This window comes from Heptranchias perlo, unplaced genomic scaffold, assembly GCF_035084215.1.
Source record: "Heptranchias perlo isolate sHepPer1 unplaced genomic scaffold, sHepPer1.hap1 HAP1_SCAFFOLD_178, whole genome shotgun sequence".
Taxonomy (NCBI): Eukaryota; Metazoa; Chordata; class Chondrichthyes; order Hexanchiformes; family Hexanchidae; genus Heptranchias; species Heptranchias perlo.
Window position 1 is genome coordinate 715,012 of NW_027139055.1, and position 19,842 is coordinate 734,853.

Below are 19,842 nucleotides of genomic sequence, written 5' to 3' on the forward strand. Positions count from 1 at the left end.
TATATATAAACCCCCCCCGAACCACTCGATTAGATTCCAGCCTATAACTCACTCCCGGGTATCTGTTATTCTATATATAAACCCCCCGAACCCCTCGATTAGATTCCAGTCTGTAACTCACTCCCGGGTATCTGTTATTCTATATATAAACCCCACCGAACCCCTCGATTAGATTCCAGTCTGTAACTCACTCCCGGGTATCTGTTATTCTATATATAAACCCCCCCGAACCCCTCGATTAGATTCCAGTCTGTAACTCACTCCCGGGTATCTGTTATTCTATATATAAACCCCCCCGAACCCCTCGATTAGATTCCAGTCTGTAACTCACTCCCGGGTATCTGTTATTCTATATATAAACCCCCCCGAACCCCTCGATTAGATTCCAGTCTGTAACTCACTCCCGGGTATCTGTTATTCTATATATAAACCCCCCGAACCCCTCGATTAGATTCCAGTCTGTAACTCACTCCCGGGTATCTGTTATTCTATATATAAACCCCCCCGAACCCCTCGATTAGATTCCAGTCTGTAACTCACTCCCGGGTATCTGTTATTCTATATATAAACCCCCCCGAACCACTCGATTAGATTCCAGTCTGTAACTCACTCCCGGGTATCTGTTATTCTATATATAAACCCCCCGAACCCCTCGATTAGATTCCAGCCTGTAACTCACTCCCGGGTATCTGTTATTCTATATATAGACCCCCCGAACCCCTCGATTAGATTCCAGTCTGTAACTCACTCCCGGGTATCTGTTATTCTATATATAAACCCCCCCGAACCCCTCGATTAGATTCCAGTCTGTAACTCACTCCCGGGTATCTGTTATTCTATATATAAACCCCCCCGAACCCCTCGATTAGATTCCAGTCTGTAACTCACTCCCGGGTATCTGTTATTCTCTATATAAACCCCCCGAACCCCTCGATTAGATTCCAGCCTGTAACTCACTCCCGGGTATCTGTTATTCTATATATAAACCCCCGAACCCCTCGATTAGATTCCAGCCTGTAACTCACTCCCGGGTATCTGTTATTCTCTATATAAACCCCCCGAACCCCTCGATTAGATTCCAGTCTGTAACTCACTCCCGGGTATCTGTTATTCTCTATATAAACCCCCCGAACCCCTCGATTAGATTCCAGCCTGTAACTCACTCCCGGGTATCTGTTATTCTATATATAAACCCCCCGAACCCCTCGGTTAGATTCCACCGTGATGCCCTTACTTGAGGTGGTCCAACATTAGGCAGCTGGCCAGTAGCATCGCAGTTGGATTCGCGATGTTCTTGTTGGCAATGCTTTTCCCGGTGTTCCTTGTGCCCTGCGGGGGACCAATCACAGCATAAAACACTCCACAACAAACAATAGGCAGTCCAATTATACCTTAAAAGAGACACCGCATGCTATTGGTCGCATTAAGCGCAAGGCAACGTATGGGTAAACACAGCGGCCAATTTGTGCACAGCAAGATCCCACAAACAGCAAGGAGAGGAATGAGCAAAATAATCTGTTTTTGGTGATGTTGGTGGAGGGATAAATATTCGCCCCAGAATATCGGGGAGAACTCCCCCCTTCTCTTCTTCCAATAGTGGCTCCACCTGAGGGGGCAGACGGGGCCTCAGTTTAACGTCTCATCCGAAAGATGGCCGCTCCCTCAGTACCGGCACCGGGGGGGGGGGGGGGGGGGGGGGGAAGAGTGTCGGGGCCTGGATTACGGGGCTCGAGTCTCTGGAGTGGGGGCACGAACCCACGACCTTCTGACTCCGAGGTGAGAGCGAGACCCACTGAGGCACGGCTGAGGGGTTTCCCCCTGCTTTCCGTGCTGTACTCATAGCCTCCGCAGTGAACCCCCGCAAATCTCGGGCAGGGCGCGCTGGACACTCACCGTCTCGAACACCGCGTAATCCTTGCCGTAGTTGGCGCCCGGCGCCAGCCCGGGCCCCCCGACCAGCCCGGCGCACACGTTGCTCACCACGTTCCCGTACAGGTTGGGCATCACCATCACGTCGAACTGCTGCGGATTCGACACGAGCTGCGGGGGAGAGAGAGAGAGAGAGAGAAGGGAAACGGCAGGGAGTTAGAATCGAACGCCCGCCAAGATCTCCGCTGACGAGCGGCTCGTTGGAAATATCGGAGGGAGCACCGGGTGATTCCACGGCCGTGCCAGCGGGCTGGTCACCCGTTTCTCACCCCGCGTCTACCTACGCGCTCACGTTAGCGGCAAAACGCCCGTGCGCTCTGGGCTGGATCGCTGCGCCTCTCGCAGGGTGCACGTAGGCTTGTATTCCCTCGAGTGTGGAAGATTAAGGGGGCTGATCTGATCGAGGGGTTTAAGATGATTAAAGGATTCGATAGGGTCGATGGAGAGAGAAACTATTTCCTCTGGTGGGGTGGGGTGGGGGGGGGGGGGGGGGGGGGGGGAGTCCAGAACAAGGGGGGCAGAACCTTAAAATTAGAGCCAGGGGTGATGTCAGGAAGCACTTCCTCACACAAAGGGGAGAGGGAAATCTGGAACTCTCTCCCCCAAAAAGGCAGTGGATGCTGCGGCTCAATTGGGGCTTTCAAGAGTGAGATAGATCGATTTTTATTGGGCATCGAGGGATATGGAGACAAGGCAGGTTAAGTGCAGTTAAGATACAGAGATCGGCCTGATCTAACTGAATGGCAGAACAGGCTCGAGGGGCAGAATGGCCTCCTCCTCCTTTGCACACCTCCGACCTCTACTCAAGACGGGTGGGGTCCACGCCGGGGCCGGGGGGGGGTGCCGTTCGGTTGGTAAGCCCCGTCACCCCACGGCTGGCAGAACGCGCAAGGGTTTGACGAGAGACCATTTTGTGCTTGTACGAGGGCCACAATTCGCGGTCTCGAACACCTCAGCTACCCAGATAGTCTCAGAGCTGGATCTGTACACTTCAGAGAAGCGGAGACTCGGGGGCGATTTGACGGAGGTGTATAAAATAACGAGGGGGCTCGACTGTGTTCACGTGGACTAATTATTTCAACTGGGTAGGTTAGGGAGGACCAGGGGGCGTGCTTGCGAGTTACGTAAGGGCAGAACTAGGTTGGACGTTAGGCAGTTCTTTGCCCTGTGGGATTGTGGACCCGTGGAACAGGCTGCCCGGAAACACGGTGGACGCCGATTCGCTGAACTCCTTCGAGCGAGAGCTGGACCTGTCTCTGGCTGGGGCGGAGATCAGCTCGTACAATGGGTGGGTTACTGCGCGACTGCGGTCAGGGCCGGAGTGGTCTCCTGGACTGGTCGCGATCGCCTAAGGTTGTGGGGGGGGGGTCGGAGAGGAATTCACCCCCCCAATAAATGGCCTGGGTTTTTTGAAGCTGGCTTCTTTGCCTCATGGCTTTCGGGCGAGGTGGGAAGCGTCTGTGTCGTAACGCGTAGGGCATTGCGACCGTGTGGGACGGGCTGCAGAGACCAGAGAGTCTTTCCGTCTGTCATTTGGTGTCCTGTTACAATAATTAAAAAAAAAACACGTGAGCTGGCGCACTAACAGCGGCTCGCCCAGCCCAATTTAAAAACACAAACTCTCTCCCCCGACCCGGCCGTCCCAGGCAATGGCTCCCCCCCTTCTCGGCTGTACGATCGGGCGGCCTCTTGATCTTTAAAAGCCTCTCTTGCGGCCGCCAGAGGAAAAGGCGGACAAGTTTCCTCTCCGAATAGACGGGCTGCGGTCAACGAATCTCATCCACTGGTTTGGCCGCGGAGGGAAACGGCTTCCCGGCCGCGGGCTGCGATGGCCGCTCGCCTGCTCGGCGCAGGGGCCTCTTTCCGGGCGAGCCGCTTGCTCGACACGGGCCGCTTCCGAGCCCTCTCGGCGAGAAGCAAAAAAAAAACGGCCGAGGCAGACCGCAGGGAGAGTCTGGATTGGCAGGGGATGTGGGTGGCTCTCCCCACCTTCCCTGCCCGTGATTTCCCTGGCAGGGCGGAGTGAGGGTAGCCTGGCTGGCTGGGCAGAGGCCTTGTGCCCCTCTCCCCGCCGCGGGTTTGGGCGTAGGGAGAAGAGTCAGGGTCAAAGGTTGCGAGTACCTCTTACTGACCATCATCAGTGGCGCTGGTTGGTCGTGGGGGACAGTCCGCCCACAGAGGTGAAGGGGGAAGAGGAGGGGGGAAAAGTACCTTCATTCTGCCCCCCTTCCCCCCCCCAAAAGGTACTGGGGTGCGGTTTCTCGGCTGGCACCTGCCCCTTACCCCCTTGTCGGCCGTTCTGAATGCAACCCTGGGATAGGCCCCAATCAGGCTCCGCTGAGTCATCGCTCCCGAGCATACTCCTGCTCTCCCCAGACCTGTACACTATCCAGGGGGGGATAGGGGCCAAACAAGAGCCCCCCCCCCACCGTCTTGGCAATTCCAAGCCTCCATCCCATCACCCACCCCCCACAGTACCCCATGTTGGAGAGCACCCTCCCCAAGCAGCAGCAGCACGAGGGAGAGGGGTACCTGCATGGTGGTGTTGTCGACGATCATGCTCTCGAACTTGATGTCGGGGTACCCTGCCGCCACCTCCTTACAGCACTGCAGAAAGAGCCCGTCGCCCAGCTTCCTGAAAAACAGGGCCAGCGGCAGATTATCAGGCGGCAGGTCGTCAAAATTCTCATCCTCTTCAAATCCCTCCGTGACCCTCGGCACCCCCCCCCCCCCCCCCACTCCCGATCTCCTCCAGCTCAGACGACCCTCCGAGATCTCTGCGCTCCCCTAATTCTGGCCACGTCCTGCGTCCCGCCGTTGGCGGCCGTGCCTTCAACCGTCTGGGCCCTAAACACTGGAAATCCCTCTCTCTCTCTCTCCTCCTTTAAGACGCTCCTTAAAACCGACCTCTTTGACCGAGCTTTTGGTCACCTGTCCGAATATCTCCTTACGTGGCTCGGTGTCGGATTTTGTCTGATTTACGCTCCCGTGAAGCGCCTGGTGGTGGGGGGCGTTTTACTACGTTAAAGGCGCTGGAGAAATGCAGGTGGTTGTTGTCCAATCACATCTGCTGTGTAACCACAAACCAAAATGGTCGTAACTGCGGATCGAGTAGTGACTCCACTAACCCGCCATCACGGTGAACGGAGGCACCGCTCTCCCCCAGTGCCATTCTGCCATAACACACGGAGCGGATCAGTTCTACCGCCACCGCAGGTCTGGCGGCGGAGCCTGCCCCCCTCTGACCTTTAACCCTGATATATTGGCCACAGTCGCATCTCCCAAATAGCCCAATTCCTTAACGCACTAGCCACCCCCTCGCCGTCTCCGCACCACATTCCTTCCAGACACTTTACTCCCCCCCCCCCCCCCACCCCGCCCCCTCAAAAGTACCAGACCGCACGCTCCTGACCCTTTGTGGCTCACGGGCTCTTCCTGTGCGTGCCTCCCCGTGTGAAATATACTGATTTTCTTTCTCCCCATCAGCTCCCGCCTCATGTAGCTGAACTGCGTTGCCGGTTAAACAGCGCTCCATTCTATGCCGTAGGCCCCTTCCTGCCCTCGAAACCTGCTCCTGCCCCAACTCCTCTGTCTCAGCACCTCAGGAGCTGCCACGCCTCACCTCCCTCAGTCCGCTACAGACTGGAGATAACGGTGGGAATTAAAAAAGAACGAACTCCCATTTCTGCAGCGTCTTTCACCACCTCGGGACGTCCCAAGCGCTTTTACAGCCAACGAAGCACTTTTTGAAGGGTAGTCACTGTTGTAATGCAGGAAACGCGGCAGCCAATTTGCGCACAGCAAGATCCCACAAACAGCAATGTGATAAATGACCAGATTATTTATTTTTTTTTAAAAAAGTGATGTTGGTCGAGGGATAAATATTGGCCCCAGCACATCGGGGGAGAAATCCCCCCCCCCCCCACCTGTTCTTCTTCCAATAGCGGCCGTGGGATCTTTTATGCCCCACCTGAGGGGGCCAGACGGGGGCCTCGGTTTAACGTCTCATCCGAAAGACGGCAGCGGAGCGCTCCCTCGGTACCGGCACCGGGGGGGGGGGGGGGGGGGTGGGGGAGTGTCGGGCCTGGATCGTACGACTGGCGTGAGGCCGGTTCCCGTGGCGACGGGCTGCGCTCCACTCACATGATGTTGGCCTTGTGCACTGCGGTGATCTTCTTCCTCCCCTTGGCCCGAGCCAGCTCGAAGGCGTACTCTGCAATCCGCATCGAGTTCCTCTTGGTGATGATCTTCAGGCTCTCCACCACCCCGGACACACTCTGGGGACAAGAGAGACAGACGTTCCCGTCACAACAGCCCCTCGAGCCTGCTCCGCTGTTCAACCAGTGCATGGCTCACCTGTACCACAACCCCATATCCCTCGATACCCAACAAAAAATTATCCATCTCAGCCTTGAAAGCTCCAACTGTCCTCCAGCATCTTCTGGGGGAGAGAGTTCCAGATTTCCACTCCTCTTTGTGTGACAAAGTGCTTCCCGACATCACCCCTGAACGGCCTGGCTCTAATTGTAAGACTGTGCCTCCCTTACATCATGGACATGATTAAAGCTGTGAACACAATTGCAGCCACAGAGTCACAGTCACACACACACACACACAGTGTCACAGTCACACACACACACACACAGTGTCACAGTCACACACACACACACACAGTGTCACAGTCACTCACACACACACACAGTGTCACAGTCACTCACACACACACACAGTGTCACAGTCACTCACACACACACACAGTGTCACAGTCACTCACACACACACAGTGTCACAGTCACTCACACACACACAGTGTCACAGTCACTCACACACACACAGTGTCACAGTCACTCACACACACACAGTGTCACAGTCACTCACACACACACAGTGTCACAGTCACTCACACACACACAGTGTCACAGTCACTCACACACACACAGTGTCACAGTCACTCACACACACACAGTGTCACAGTCACTCACACACACACAGTGTCACAGTCACTCACACACACACAGTGTCACAGTCACTCACACACACACAGTGTCACAGTCACTCACACACACAGTGTCACAGTCACTCACACACACACAGTGTCACAGTCACTCACACACACACAGTGTCACAGTCACTCACACACACACAGTGTCACAGTCACACACACACAGTGTCACAGTCACACACACACAGTGTCACAGTCACACACACACAGTGTCACAGTCACACACACACAGTGTCACAGTCACACACACACAGTGTCACAGTCACACACACACAGTGTCACAGTCACACACACACAGTGTCACAGTCACACACACACAGTGTCACAGTCACACACACACAGTGTCACAGTCACACACACACAGTGTCACAGTCACACACACACAGTGTCACAGTCACACACACACAGTGTCACAGTCACACACACACAGTGTCACAGTCACACACACACAGTGTCACAGTCACACACACACAGTGTCACAGTCACACACACACAGTGTCACAGTCTCACACACACAGTGTCACAGTCTCACACACAGTGTCACAGTCTCACACACACAGTGTCACAGTCTCACACACACAGTGTCACAGTCTCACACACAGTGTCACAGTCTCACACACAGTGTCACAGTCTCACACACAGTGTCACAGTCACACACACAGTGTCACAGTCTCACACACAGTGTCACAGTCTCACACACAGTGTCACAGTGTCACAGACAGTGTCACAGTCTCACACACAGTGTCACAGTCTCACACACACAGTGTCACAGTCACACACACACAGTGTCACAGTCACACACACACAGTGTCACAGTCACACACACACAGTGTCACAGTCACACACACACAGTGTCACAGTCACACACACACAGTGTCACAGTCACACACACACAGTGTCACAGTCACACACACACAGTGTCACAGTCACACACACACAGTGTCACAGTCACACACACACAGTGTCACAGTCACACACACACAGTGTCACAGTCACACACACACAGTGTCACAGTCACACACACACAGTGTCACAGTCACACACACACAGTGTCACAGTCACACACACACAGTGTCACAGTCACACACACACAGTGTCACAGTCACACACACACAGTGTCACAGTCACACACACACAGTGTCACAGTCACACACACACAGTGTCACAGTCACACACACACAGTGTCACAGTCACACACACACAGTGTCACAGTCACACACACACAGTGTCACAGTCACACACACAGTGTCACAGTCACACACACAGTGTCACAGTCACACACACAGTGTCACAGTCACACACACAGTGTCACAGTCACACACACAGTGTCACAGTCACACACACAGTGTCACAGTCACACACACAGTGTCACAGTCACACACACAGTGTCACAGTCACACACACAGTGTCACAGTCACACACACAGTGTCACAGTCACACACACAGTGTCACAGTCACACACACAGTGTCACAGTCACACACACAGTGTCACAGTCACACACACAGTGTCACAGTCACACACACAGTGTCACAGTCACACACACAGTGTCACAGTCACACACACAGTGTCACAGTCACACACACAGTGTCACAGTCACACACACAGTGTCACAGTCACACACACAGTGTCACAGTCACACACACAGTGTCACAGTCACACACACAGTGTCACAGTGTTGTCCTTTAGTAAGTGTGCCCGCAGTGGTGCCCACCTCGTGCTCCAGGTTGCTGTATTCGCCCTCTGTGTTCTCCCGGATGATCAGGATGTCGATGCCCCGGTGCCTGGTTTGCACTCCCGGCAGGCTCTGGCAGTGTATCACGTTAGCGTAAAGGTCCAGGCTCGTCCTAAAAAATGGAGGGGGGGGTTGGGTGGAAAGAGAGATAAAGAGGCAAGTCAGGCAGCTGTTACTGGGAGTGTTGCGGCACCTCGGCACAGACAACGGCAGCCATCTGACCAGCCCAAGATCAGACGTCTCCGGCCGCAGACACCGGCCTGTCCAGGTACCTGAACCTACGCGTGCGGACGAAACCCAACTCCCGCTCGTCTCTGTCCTGCTGCCTTACTTTTGAAAATCAGGAAGAGTTTTACTAAAAAGGGGAGGGATTGGGGGGGAAGAGAGACGGGAGAAGCTGGGATTGTTCCCCTTGGAGCAGAGAAGGTTAAGGGGAGATTTAATGGAGGTGTTTAAAATTATGAACGGTTTTGATAGAGTAAATAAGTTTCCAGTGGCAGGAGGGTCGGTAACCAGAGGACACAGATTTAAAGTAATCTGCAAAAGAACCAGAGGGGAGATGAGGAGAATTTTTTTAAACGCAGTGAGTTGTTACGATTTGGAATGCACTGCCTGAAAGGGCGGTGGAAGCAGATTCATCAGTAATGGCCTCCTTCTGCATCGTACAATTCCATATTTTGTTATTCTCGGGATGTGGGCGACACTGGCAAGACTGCGTTTATTGGCCCATCCCCGGTTGCCCCGAGGGGATCAAGAATCAACTTGGAGTCAGGCGCCAGCCCCAGACCATGGGAGGAGAGGCAGCTTCCCTTCACTGAAGGATATCAGTCAACGGGTTAGGTTTATTTAAACAAACGGTAACCTGGCAGTTAGTTTTTCACGTTTTTTTCCTGGTGTCAGCCCACAAATTTACAAGATTGATTGACATCAATTTTACACTCTGCCCACGGTGGGATTTGAACTCACGACCTCTGGTTGCCAGGGAGATACCCCGCGGGGTGTAACACTGGCAGGGTCCCTGATTGCCACCTTTAAAGCGTTGCCCACCCATGTCCCTGTGTCATACCCATCACCGTCAAAACCCTCGTTCTTGCCTATCTCAACTCAAACCTCGATTACTCCATCGCTCCTAAACCAGGAAGTGCTGGACTCCTCATCACACCCCACAGCAACTCGATTAGATTCCAGTCTGTAACTCACTCCCGGGTATCTGTTATTCTATATATAAACCCCCCCGAACCCCTCGATTAGATTCCAGCCTGTAACTCACTCCCGGGTATCTGTTATTCTATATATAAACCCCCCCGAACCCCTCGATTAGATTCCAGTCGGTAACTCACTCCCGGGTATCTGTTATTCTATATATAAACCCCCCCGAACCCCTCGATTAGATTCCAGCCTGTAACTCACTCCCGGGTATCTGTTATTCTATATATAAACCCCCCCGAACCCCTCGATTAGATTCCAGTCTGTAACTCACTCCCGGGTATCTGTTATTCTATATATAAAACCCCGAACCCCTCGATTAGATTCCAGTCTGTAACTCACTCCCCGGGTATCTGTTATTCTATATATAAACCCACCCGAACCCCTCGATTAGATTCCAGTCTGTAACTCACTCCCGGGTATCTGTTATTCTATATATAAACCCCCCGAACCCCTCGATTAGATTCCAGTCTGTAACTCACTCCCGGGTATCTGTTATTCTATATATAAACCCCCCCGAACCCCTCGATTAGATTCCAGTCTGTAACTCACTCCCGGGTATCTGTTATTCTATATATAAACCCCCCGAACCCCTCGATTAGATTCCAGCCTGTAACTCACTCCCGGGTATCTGTTATTCTATATATAAACCCCCCGAACCCCTCGATTAGATTCCAGTCTGTAACTCACTCCCGGGTATCTGTTATTCTATATATAAACCCCCCGAACCCCTCGATTAGATTCCAGTCTGTAACTCACTCCCGGGTATCTGTTATTCTATATATAAACCCCCCCGAACCCCTCGATTAGATTCCAGTCTGTAACTCACTCCCGGGTATCTGTTATTCTATATATAAACCCCCCGAACCCCTCGATTAGATTCCAGCCTGTAACTCACTCCCGGGTATCTGTTATTCTATATATAAACCTCCCCGAGCCCCTCGATTAGATTCCAGTCTGTAACTCACTCCCGGGTATCTGTTATTCTATATATAAACCCCCCGAACCCCTCGATTAGATTCCAGTCTGCAACTCACTCCCGGGTATCTGTTATTCTATATATAAACCCCCCGAACCCCTCGATTAGATTCCAGCCTGTAACTCACTCCCGGGTATCTGTTATTCTATATATAAACCCCCCGAACACCTCGATTAGATTCCAGCCTGTAACTCACTCCCGGGTATCTGTTATTCTATATATAAACCCCCCCCCCTGAACAACCTCGATTAGATTCCAGTCTGTAACCCACTCCCGGGTATCTGTTATTCTATATATAAACCCCCCGAACCCCTCGATTAGATTCCAGTCTGTAACTCACTCCTGGGTATCTGTTATTCTATATATAAACCCCCCGATTAGATTCCAGCCTGTAACTCACTCCCGGGTATCTGTTATTCGATATATAAACCCCCCCCGAACCCCTCGATTAGATTCCAGCCTGTAACTCACTCCCGGGTATCTGTTATTCTATATATAAACCCCCCCGAACCCCTCGATTAGATTCCAGTCTGTAACTCACTCCCGGGTATCTGTTATTCGATATATAAACCCCCCCCGAACCCCTCGATTAGATTCCAGTCTGTAACCCACTCCCGGGTATCTGTTATTCGATATATAAACCCCCCCCGAACCCCTCGATTAGATTCCAGTCTGTAACTCACTCCCGGGTATCTGTTATTCGATATATAAACCCCCCCCGAACCCCTCGATTAGATTCCAGTCTGTAACTCACTCCCGGGTATCTGTTATTCGATATATAAACCCCCCCCGAACCCCTCGATTAGATTCCAGTCTGTAACTCACTCCCGGGTATCTGTTATTCGATATATAAACCAGACTTACCGCAGTAAGTTGTTACTGGACTTGTGCGACGGGGGCATATTGTGGTTGGTTTCAATGTTACCTGCAAGACACGAGGTACAGTTGGGAAAAGCACGACCGTGATAAAAACATCGCGTCCCCCACTTACAGTGTGGAGAACTACAGGTCAATAACCACGACAGGGAAGGTAGGTCACACTGTGATGAAGTTTCTGCTTCATATTCAATGCCGGAGCCAGAATGTCTGCAGCTTCTTAAACTGGGCATCCCGCAAACACGGGGAAGGAGTCTTTCAACTACAAGTCACCTCTGCTTTAAGAATGCACAGCAACTGCCCCTTGCAGCCTTAAAGCAGCAGAACGGTGCCAGGGATGAGGGACTTCAGTTACGTGGAGAGACTGGAGCAGCTGGGATTGTTCTCTTTAGAGCAGAGAAGGTTAAGAGGAGGTCTGATTGAGGTGTTCAAAATCATGAACGATTTTGATGGAGTAAATAAGGAGAAACTGTTTCCAGTGGCAGGAGGGTCGGTAACCAGGGGACACAGATTTTAAGGTGATTGGCAAAAGAACCAGAGGGGGAGATGAGGAAACAATTTTTATTTACTCAGTGAGTTGTTATGATCTGGAATGCACTGTCTGAAAGGGTGGTTCAACAGTGACTTTCAAAAGGGAATTGGATAAATACTTGAAGGGAAAAATTTGCAGGGTTTTGGGGTAAGATTGGGGGAGTGGGACTAATTGGATAGCTCTTTCAAAGAGCCAGCACAGATGGGCTGAATGGCCTCCTTCTGTGCTGTAAGATTCTATGGTACCTGGTATAACGTCCCCATCTTTAGAAAGCCCATCCACCACCCTAAACATTCACCCCCTCCACCACCGGCGCACAGTGGCTGCAGTGTGGACCATTTACAGGATGCACTGCAGCAACTCGCCAAGGCTTCTTCGACAGCACCTCCCAAACCCGCGACCTCTGCCACCTAGAAGGACAAGGGCAGCAGGCACATGGGAACACCACCTGCACGTTCCCCTCCAAGTCACACACCATCCCAACTTGGAAATATATCGGCCGTTCCTTCATCGTCACTGGGTCAAAATCCTGGAACTCCTGACCTAACAGCACTGTCACAAGGATGATACCAGAACTGAGAGGTTGTACCTAACAGGAACAACTGAACAGGCTGGGGCTCTTTTCTCTAGAAAAGAGAAGGCTGAGGGGTGACCTGATAGAGGTCTATAAAATGATGAAGGGGTTTCGATAGGGTAGACGTAGAGAAGATGTTTCCACTTGTGGGGGAGACCAGAACGAGGGGGCCATCAATATAAGAGAGTCACTAATAAATCCAATCGGGAATTCAGGAGAAACTCCTTTACCCAGAGAGCGGTGAGAATGTGGAACTCGCTCCCACATGGAGTGGTCGAGGGGAATAGAATCGATGGATTCAAGGGGAAGCTCGATAAACACATGAGGGAGAAAGGAATAGAAGGAGAGGGTGATAGGGTGAGATGGAGTAGGGAGGGAGGAGGCTCGTGTGGAGCATAAACACCGGGATAGACTTGATGGGCTGAATGGCCTGTTTCTGTGCTATAAACTCAATGTAATTCTACGAGATGGCCGACTGGCAGCTCAGTACTGGGAGCGCGACACGAACCCACAGCCTTCCGACTCGGGGCACCATCGAGCGGGCCGAGCAGGTTTGCGTCGCCGGGGTCCCCTTGGCGCGACCAACTCACCCTTTAGCGCCACGCGGTTCCTCCGAATGGCGGTCAGCGCACCCAGAATGCCGGCCTCGTTGTCAAGGGAAGGATGGACGTCGACCACCTCGAAGTCAACTGGGACGCAGGCACACCTGCGGCGGGACAGGAAAGGGATGTCAGACAAAGTGACAGCGCTGCCCATCTGCTCTGCTGAAACCATCATCCGTGCCTTTTCAACTGTAGACTCGGCTCGTCCAACGCTCTCCCCACCTTCCAACCCCCGTAAACTTCAGCTCCTTCAAAATTCTGCTGCCAAACTCGCACCAAGTCCCGTTCACCCATCACCCCGCCTGCGCTCGTTGACCTACACTGGCTCCCAGTCCGGCAACACCTCCATTTTAAAATTCTCACCCTCGTCTTCAAATCCCTCCATGGCCTCAACCTCCTCCAGCCTCTCCAACCCTCCCAGATCTCTGCGCTCCTCCAATTCTGACCTCTTGCGCATGCCCCGATTCCCATCGCTCCGCCATTGGCGGCCGTGCCTTCAGCTGCTTAGGCCCTAAGCTCTGGAATTCCCTCCCTAAACCTCTCCGCCTCTCTCTCCTCCTTTAAGACGCTCCTTAAAACCGACCTCTTTGACCAAGCTTTTGGTTACCTGTCCTAATATCTCCTTATGTGGCTCGGTGTCAAATTTTGTCTGATTTATGCTCCTACGAAGTGCCTTGGGGATGTTTTACTACGTTAAAGGCACTGGATAAAATGTACGTTTAGTTGTTCTTGCCCCTTAACCTCCGGCACCTTGTCCACAGAGGCAGGATGAAAGGCTCCTCTCATTCAAATGCTGGGGTCTCAAAGCAAAATGAATTTTGGGGCCCTCTCGATCCGGGACTTACGTTACATGAGCTACAAGGGAAAGGTGGCTGCCGCTTGGCACCAATTGAAAAATACCAGCACCGACCTCCAGCTCTACCAGTGGGATTAAACCTATCCATTATCAGGTAAAAGGAGGTAACTGGACACGAGGGAGGGTCTCTCTGTCCCGCTCTCTCTCAGGGGGATATCTGTACACTGACTGGGGTGTCTCAGTTCTTGATGTGAAACATTAGCTCAGGGCCATATCTGACACACAATGGGAGTAATTGGGAAGGGTTTTGTGTCCATTGGGATTCTATACAATGGGAGTGAATGGGAAGGGGTCGGGTCCATTGGGATTCTATACAATGGGAGTGAATGGGAAGGGGTCGGGTCCATTGGGATTCTATACAATGGGAGTGAATGGGAAGGGGTCGGGTCCATTGGGATTCTATACAATGGGAGTGAATGGGAAGGGGGGTTTAGGTCCATTGGGATTCTGTACAATGGGAGTGAATGGGAAGGGTTTTGTGTCCATTGGGATTCTGTACAATGGGAGTGAATGGGAAGGGGTTTGGGTCCATTGGGATTCTATACAATGGGAGTGAATGGGAAGGGTTTTGTGTCCATTGGGATTCTGTACAATGGGAGTGAATGGGAAGGGTTTTGTGTCCATTGGGATTCTGTACAATGGGAGTGAATGGGAAGGGGTCGGGTCCATTGGGATTCTGTACAATGGGAGTGAATGGGAAGGGGTTGGGTCCATTGGGATTCTGTACAATGGGAGTGAATGGGAAGGGGTTTGGGTCCATTGGGATTCTATACAATGGGAGTGAATGGGAAGGGGTCGGATCCATTGAGATTCTGTACAATGGGAGTGAATGGGAAGGGGTTGGGTCCATTGGGATTCTGTACAATGGGAGTGAATGGGAAGGGGTCGGGTCCATTGGGATTGTGTACAATGGGAGTGAATGGGAAGGGGTTGGGTCCATTGGGATTCTATACAATGGGAGTGAATGGGAAGGGGTCGGGTCCATTGGGATTCTATACAATGGGAGTGAATGGGAAGGGGTTTGGGTCCATTGGGATTCTATACAATGGGAGTGAATGGGAAGGGGTCGGGTCCATTGGGATCCTATACAATGGGAGTGAATGGGAAGGGGGGTTTAGGTCTATTGGGATCCTATACAATGGGAGTGAATGGGAAGGGGGGGTTTAGGTCCATTGGGATCCTATACTGTGAGACACGGTTTGCACTGATTGTTTCCCGAATTCCATTCATCAACGACAAGGATTCTCACCTGAAAACTTCTCTGACGTGCAGCATCAGTTCGGGACCTATTCCATCTCCCGGGATCATCGCCACCGTATGTCGGCCTCCATACTTGGCCGGAGGAGGCTGCAGAGAACAGGAGAAAGATGGTCAGGCACAGGGCGAGAGGCCTCGAAAACAGTCTCAGACAACATTGGGCAGGGAGTGGCTAGCAGGACACACTCTTGGGCAGAGATTGGCTATTAATGCATTATTGCCTGCTTCTATTTTAGATTCCTGATACCCCTCCCATATGTATCCTGTACCCTTCTCTTGGGAGGTGGAGGAATAGATGGAGGTGACTTGCTTTCCAGTTCCTCCATCTCACCTTTGGCACCTTCCCTTCATGTGCTGGCCCTCCTTTCCCACACTCTTCAAACCCTCCCCGACCCATTCCCGGAGACAGACAGTGGCCCTGCTCCAAAGCCACCAAATGGTCCATCCTCCAAATTTCCATTGGTGCCTCCTGAGGAACTGGGCCAACTGACACAAGAACCCACTGCCTCGGGGGAAGATATCTGTACAGTGATTGGGTCTCTCAGTCCCTCTCTCCCTCGTGGAGATATCTGTACACTGACTGGTGTCTCTCAGTCCCCTCTCCCTCAGGGAGATATCTGTACACTGACTGGTGTCTCTCAGTCCCTCTCTCTCAGGGAGATATCTGTACACTGACTGGTGTCTCTCAGTCCCTCTCTCTCAGGGAGATATCTGTACACTGACTGGTGTCTCTCAGTCCCTCTCTCAGGGAGATATCTGTACACTGACTGGTGTCTCTCAGTCCCTCTCTCTCAGGGAGATATCTGTACACTGACTGGTGTCTCTCAGTCCCCTCTCTCTCAGGGAGATATCTGTACATTGACTGGTGTCTCTCAGTCCCTCTCTCTCAGGGAGATATCTGTACACTGACTGGTGTCTCTCAGTCCCTCTCTCTCAGGGAGATATCTGTACACTGACTGGTGTCTCAGTCCTCTCTCCCTCAGGGAGATATCTGTACATTGACTGGTGTCTCTCAGTCCCTCTCTCCCTCAGGGAGATATCTGTACATTGACTGGTGTCTCTCAGTCCCTCTCTCCCTCAGGGAGATATCTGTACACTGACTGGTGTCTCTCAGTCCCTCTCTCCCTCAGGGAGATATCTGTACACTGACTGGTGTCTCTCAGTCCCCTCTCCCTCAAGGAGATATCTGTACACTGACTGGTGTCTCTCAGTCCCTCTCCCTCAGGGAGATATCTGTACACTGACTGGTGTCTCTCAGTCCCTCTCTCTCGGGGAGATATCTGTACACTGACTGGTGTCTCTCAGTCCCTCTCCCTCAGGGAGATATCTGTACACTGACTGGTGTCTCTCAGTCCCTCTCTCTCGGGGAGATATCTTGAATCAACGATCTTCTGACTCAGGGGCACGTGTTTTCAGGACAATCAAACAAACAAACAGTTTTTCACCGTCATTTCTGTCTGACACCAGCCGACAAATGACCACATTTATTGAGTTGAGTTTCACAACTTGCCATGGTGGGGTTTGAACCCACGACACTCGGAGAGGTGTGGGAGTTGTTAGTCCAGCACCAGAACCATGAGACGACCGGCAGCGCTCCTGATCGCCATCCGGTGGCCCCTGCCGGGACGTGCCGGTGCCCCGCTGTCACGTGCGGACAGGGTCGAGCTCAGCCGCGCTGCCCCCAGGGTCGAAGAGCTTGCCAGCACTCAACGTCCAAGCTTGCGCGTGGGGCAAACTACTCGAGGAACGTCGCCCCATCAGGAGATGAGGGGAGAAACTTGGAAGGGGGCGGGGGTGGGAAATTATAGCTGCGTGGGCACATACAGGTGGTCTCCAATACAACTCACCGACCAAGTACTGCGTCGCATGTAAGGTTTCCCGCCCATGTCAGCCCTGGTTAGTAGTGCATTAAAAAATACTTACTATTGATTGATCAGTCTGGGTTGAGGAAGGAGAAAGGAGAAGAAGGTTAATTAAACCCACACCAAGCGGCCAGCGATGCCTCATTAAGGCACAATCACATTCCCATGAGCCCGGGGCGGTGCCACGATCCTGCGGTAGACTGCAGTTGGGCGAGGAGGTTCTGCCCAGATTGGGCACCCTGTGGACGCCATCCCGACAAGCTTTAGAGTTGAAAGTCTCAATCGGCCAATTCGTGCATCGGAGCTCACCTCAGGGTCTGTACTTTCATCACGTGCCACAGTATACACAGGGTCCATCAGGCATTGAGAGTAACTGTTGGGATTCTGTAAAATGGGAAGGGGCTGGGTCCAGTGGGAGCGAATGGGAAGGGGCTGGGTCCAGTGGGAGCGAATGGGAAGGGGCTGGGTCCAGTGGGAGCGAATGGGAAGGGGCTGGGTCCAGTGGGAGCGAATGGGAAGGGGCTGGGTCCAGTGGGAGCGAATGGGAAGGGGCTGGGTCCAGTGGGAGCGAATGGGAAGGGGCTGGGTCCAGTGGGAGCGAATGGGAAGGGGCTGGGTCCAGTGGGAGCGAATGGGAAGGGGCTGGGTCCAGTGGGAGCGAATGGGAAGGGGCTGGGTCCAGTGGGAGCGAATGGGAAGGGGCTGGGTCCAGTGGGAGCGAATGGGAAGGGGCTGGGTCCAGTGGGAGCGAATGGGAAGGGGCTGGGTCCAGTGGGAGCGAATGGGAAGGGGCTGGGTCCAGTGGGATTCTGTATAATGGGAGTGAATGGGAAGGGGTTTGGTCCACTGGAATTCTGTACAGTGGGAGTGAATGGGAAGGGGTCGGGTCCATTGGGATTCTGTACAATGGGAGTGAATGGGAAGGGGTCGGGTCCATTGGGATTCTGTACAATGGGAGTGAACGGGGAGGGTCTGAGTTACTGAAAATCTCTGACGGGACCCTATTTGTGCATTTACCAGGAGTTATTCGATACCAGACGCGGAGCTGTGACAGTGCGTAAGCTCGCTCAGTGTTTGCCATGAGCTGAAAGGGCTCCTCCCCACCTTTGAAGAGCAGTTTACAGGAAGTGTCCGCCCAGGACCCACCTGACATTCATCTGAGCTCTCGCCGGGGGGGGGGGGGGGGGGGGGGGGAGTAGATATCAATCGAAAAACAGTCGCTCTCCGGAAATATCTCCAAGACGGCAATCTCACAAACTTCAGGGTTCGCAGCCTTGGGATCAATTTTTATTGGATTTTGGGGGGGGGGGGGGGGAGAATGGAAGAACGAGGAAGAAATGAGCAGATAGAACGACATTGAAGCACAGGCCTTAGGCTCCAATCAAGGAAGTCGGCGGGTTAAACCTACCTCCGATGGGTGACAAAACGAGCACTGTGCCCTAGAACGAGGGGAGATTGGACACCGAGTGGGGGGGTGGGGTGGAAGGGGCATGAAAAGGATTGGACAGCGGGGATGAGAACATCGTTGACGGGAAGGGCTTCTGGAAACACAGAAGGAGATTACAAGGTGCAGATGGCAAGGCGAAAGCGTGGAGAGAGAGAGGGAGTCGCAGGGGGGGGCGGGGGCACAGAGCGTCTGTACACGTGTGCCGGAGGGGCAAGAGGCTGGGGCAAGTAACGGGAGGGGGTGGGGGGTCGGGACACAGGGAACACGGTGTGGCATTCCGGATAGGGAGAACGAGGACTTGCATTAATATTTAGCCCAAGGCGTTTCGCAGGAGCGTTATCAGACAATGTTTGGCAACGAGCCACGTAAGGAGATATTAAGACAGGTGGTCAAAGAGGGAGGTTTTAAGGAGCGTCTTAAAGGAGGAGAGAGGCAGAGAGGTTTAGGGAGGGAATTCCGGAGCTTAGGGCCGAGGCAGCTGAAGGCACGGCCGCCGATGGTGGGGCGATGGAAATCGGGAATGCACAAGAGGCCGGAATTGGAGGAGGGCTGAGATCTGGGAGGGTTGTAGGGGCTGGAGGAGGTTACAGAGATGCGGGGGGGTGGGACGAGGCCACGGAGGGATTTGAGGGTGAGAATTTTAAAATCGGACTGGGAGCCAATGTAGGTCAGCAAGCACGGGTTGGGGGATGATGGGCGAACGGGACTCGGAGAGAGTTAGGATACAGGGCAGCAGAGTTTTGGATAAGCTGGAGTTTACGGAGGGTGGAAGACGGGAGGCCGGACAGGAGAGCATTGGAGCCCGGAGGGAATGGATGGGCGTTTCAGCAGCAGATGAGCCGAGGCAGGGCCGATGGAGGAGGCGGCCAAATTCAACAGATGATGATTTAGGATTCCCGAACGCTGCGGGAATACGAGACCCCGGAGAGCTCAGACAAACACCGTCCCCTCAAATTCAATCCCACGCTCGTGCGAAAAGAGCAAATG

At 53.0% G+C, this 19,842-nt stretch overlaps 1 protein-coding gene across 6 annotated transcripts in view; it reads right to left on the minus strand.

Moving 5' to 3' along the window:
* idh3g (isocitrate dehydrogenase (NAD(+)) 3 non-catalytic subunit gamma) overlaps positions 1-19,842 on the minus strand; it is a 48,754-nt gene that overhangs the window by 12,443 nt on the left and 16,469 nt on the right. For 3 of the 6 annotated variants that reach the window (XM_067977770.1, XM_067977767.1, XM_067977769.1), the window contains 9 exons: positions 17,470-17,484; positions 15,539-15,636; positions 13,422-13,537; positions 11,714-11,774; positions 8,644-8,776; positions 6,073-6,206; positions 4,462-4,564; positions 1,894-2,040; positions 1,235-1,329 (listed from right to left, as the gene is read on the minus strand). In XM_067977770.1, the coding sequence (XP_067833871.1) occupies positions 1,235-1,329; positions 1,894-2,040; positions 4,462-4,564; positions 6,073-6,206; positions 8,644-8,776; positions 11,714-11,774; positions 13,422-13,537; positions 15,539-15,636; positions 17,470-17,484 (902 nt within the window). Of the gene's footprint in view, positions 1-1,234; positions 1,330-1,893; positions 2,041-4,461; positions 4,565-6,072; positions 6,207-8,643; positions 8,777-11,713; positions 11,775-13,421; positions 13,538-15,538; positions 15,637-17,393; positions 17,448-17,469; positions 17,485-19,842 lie in introns of those variants that run through there. The other 3 variants (XM_067977772.1, XM_067977768.1, XM_067977773.1) reach the window with 2 other exon arrangements.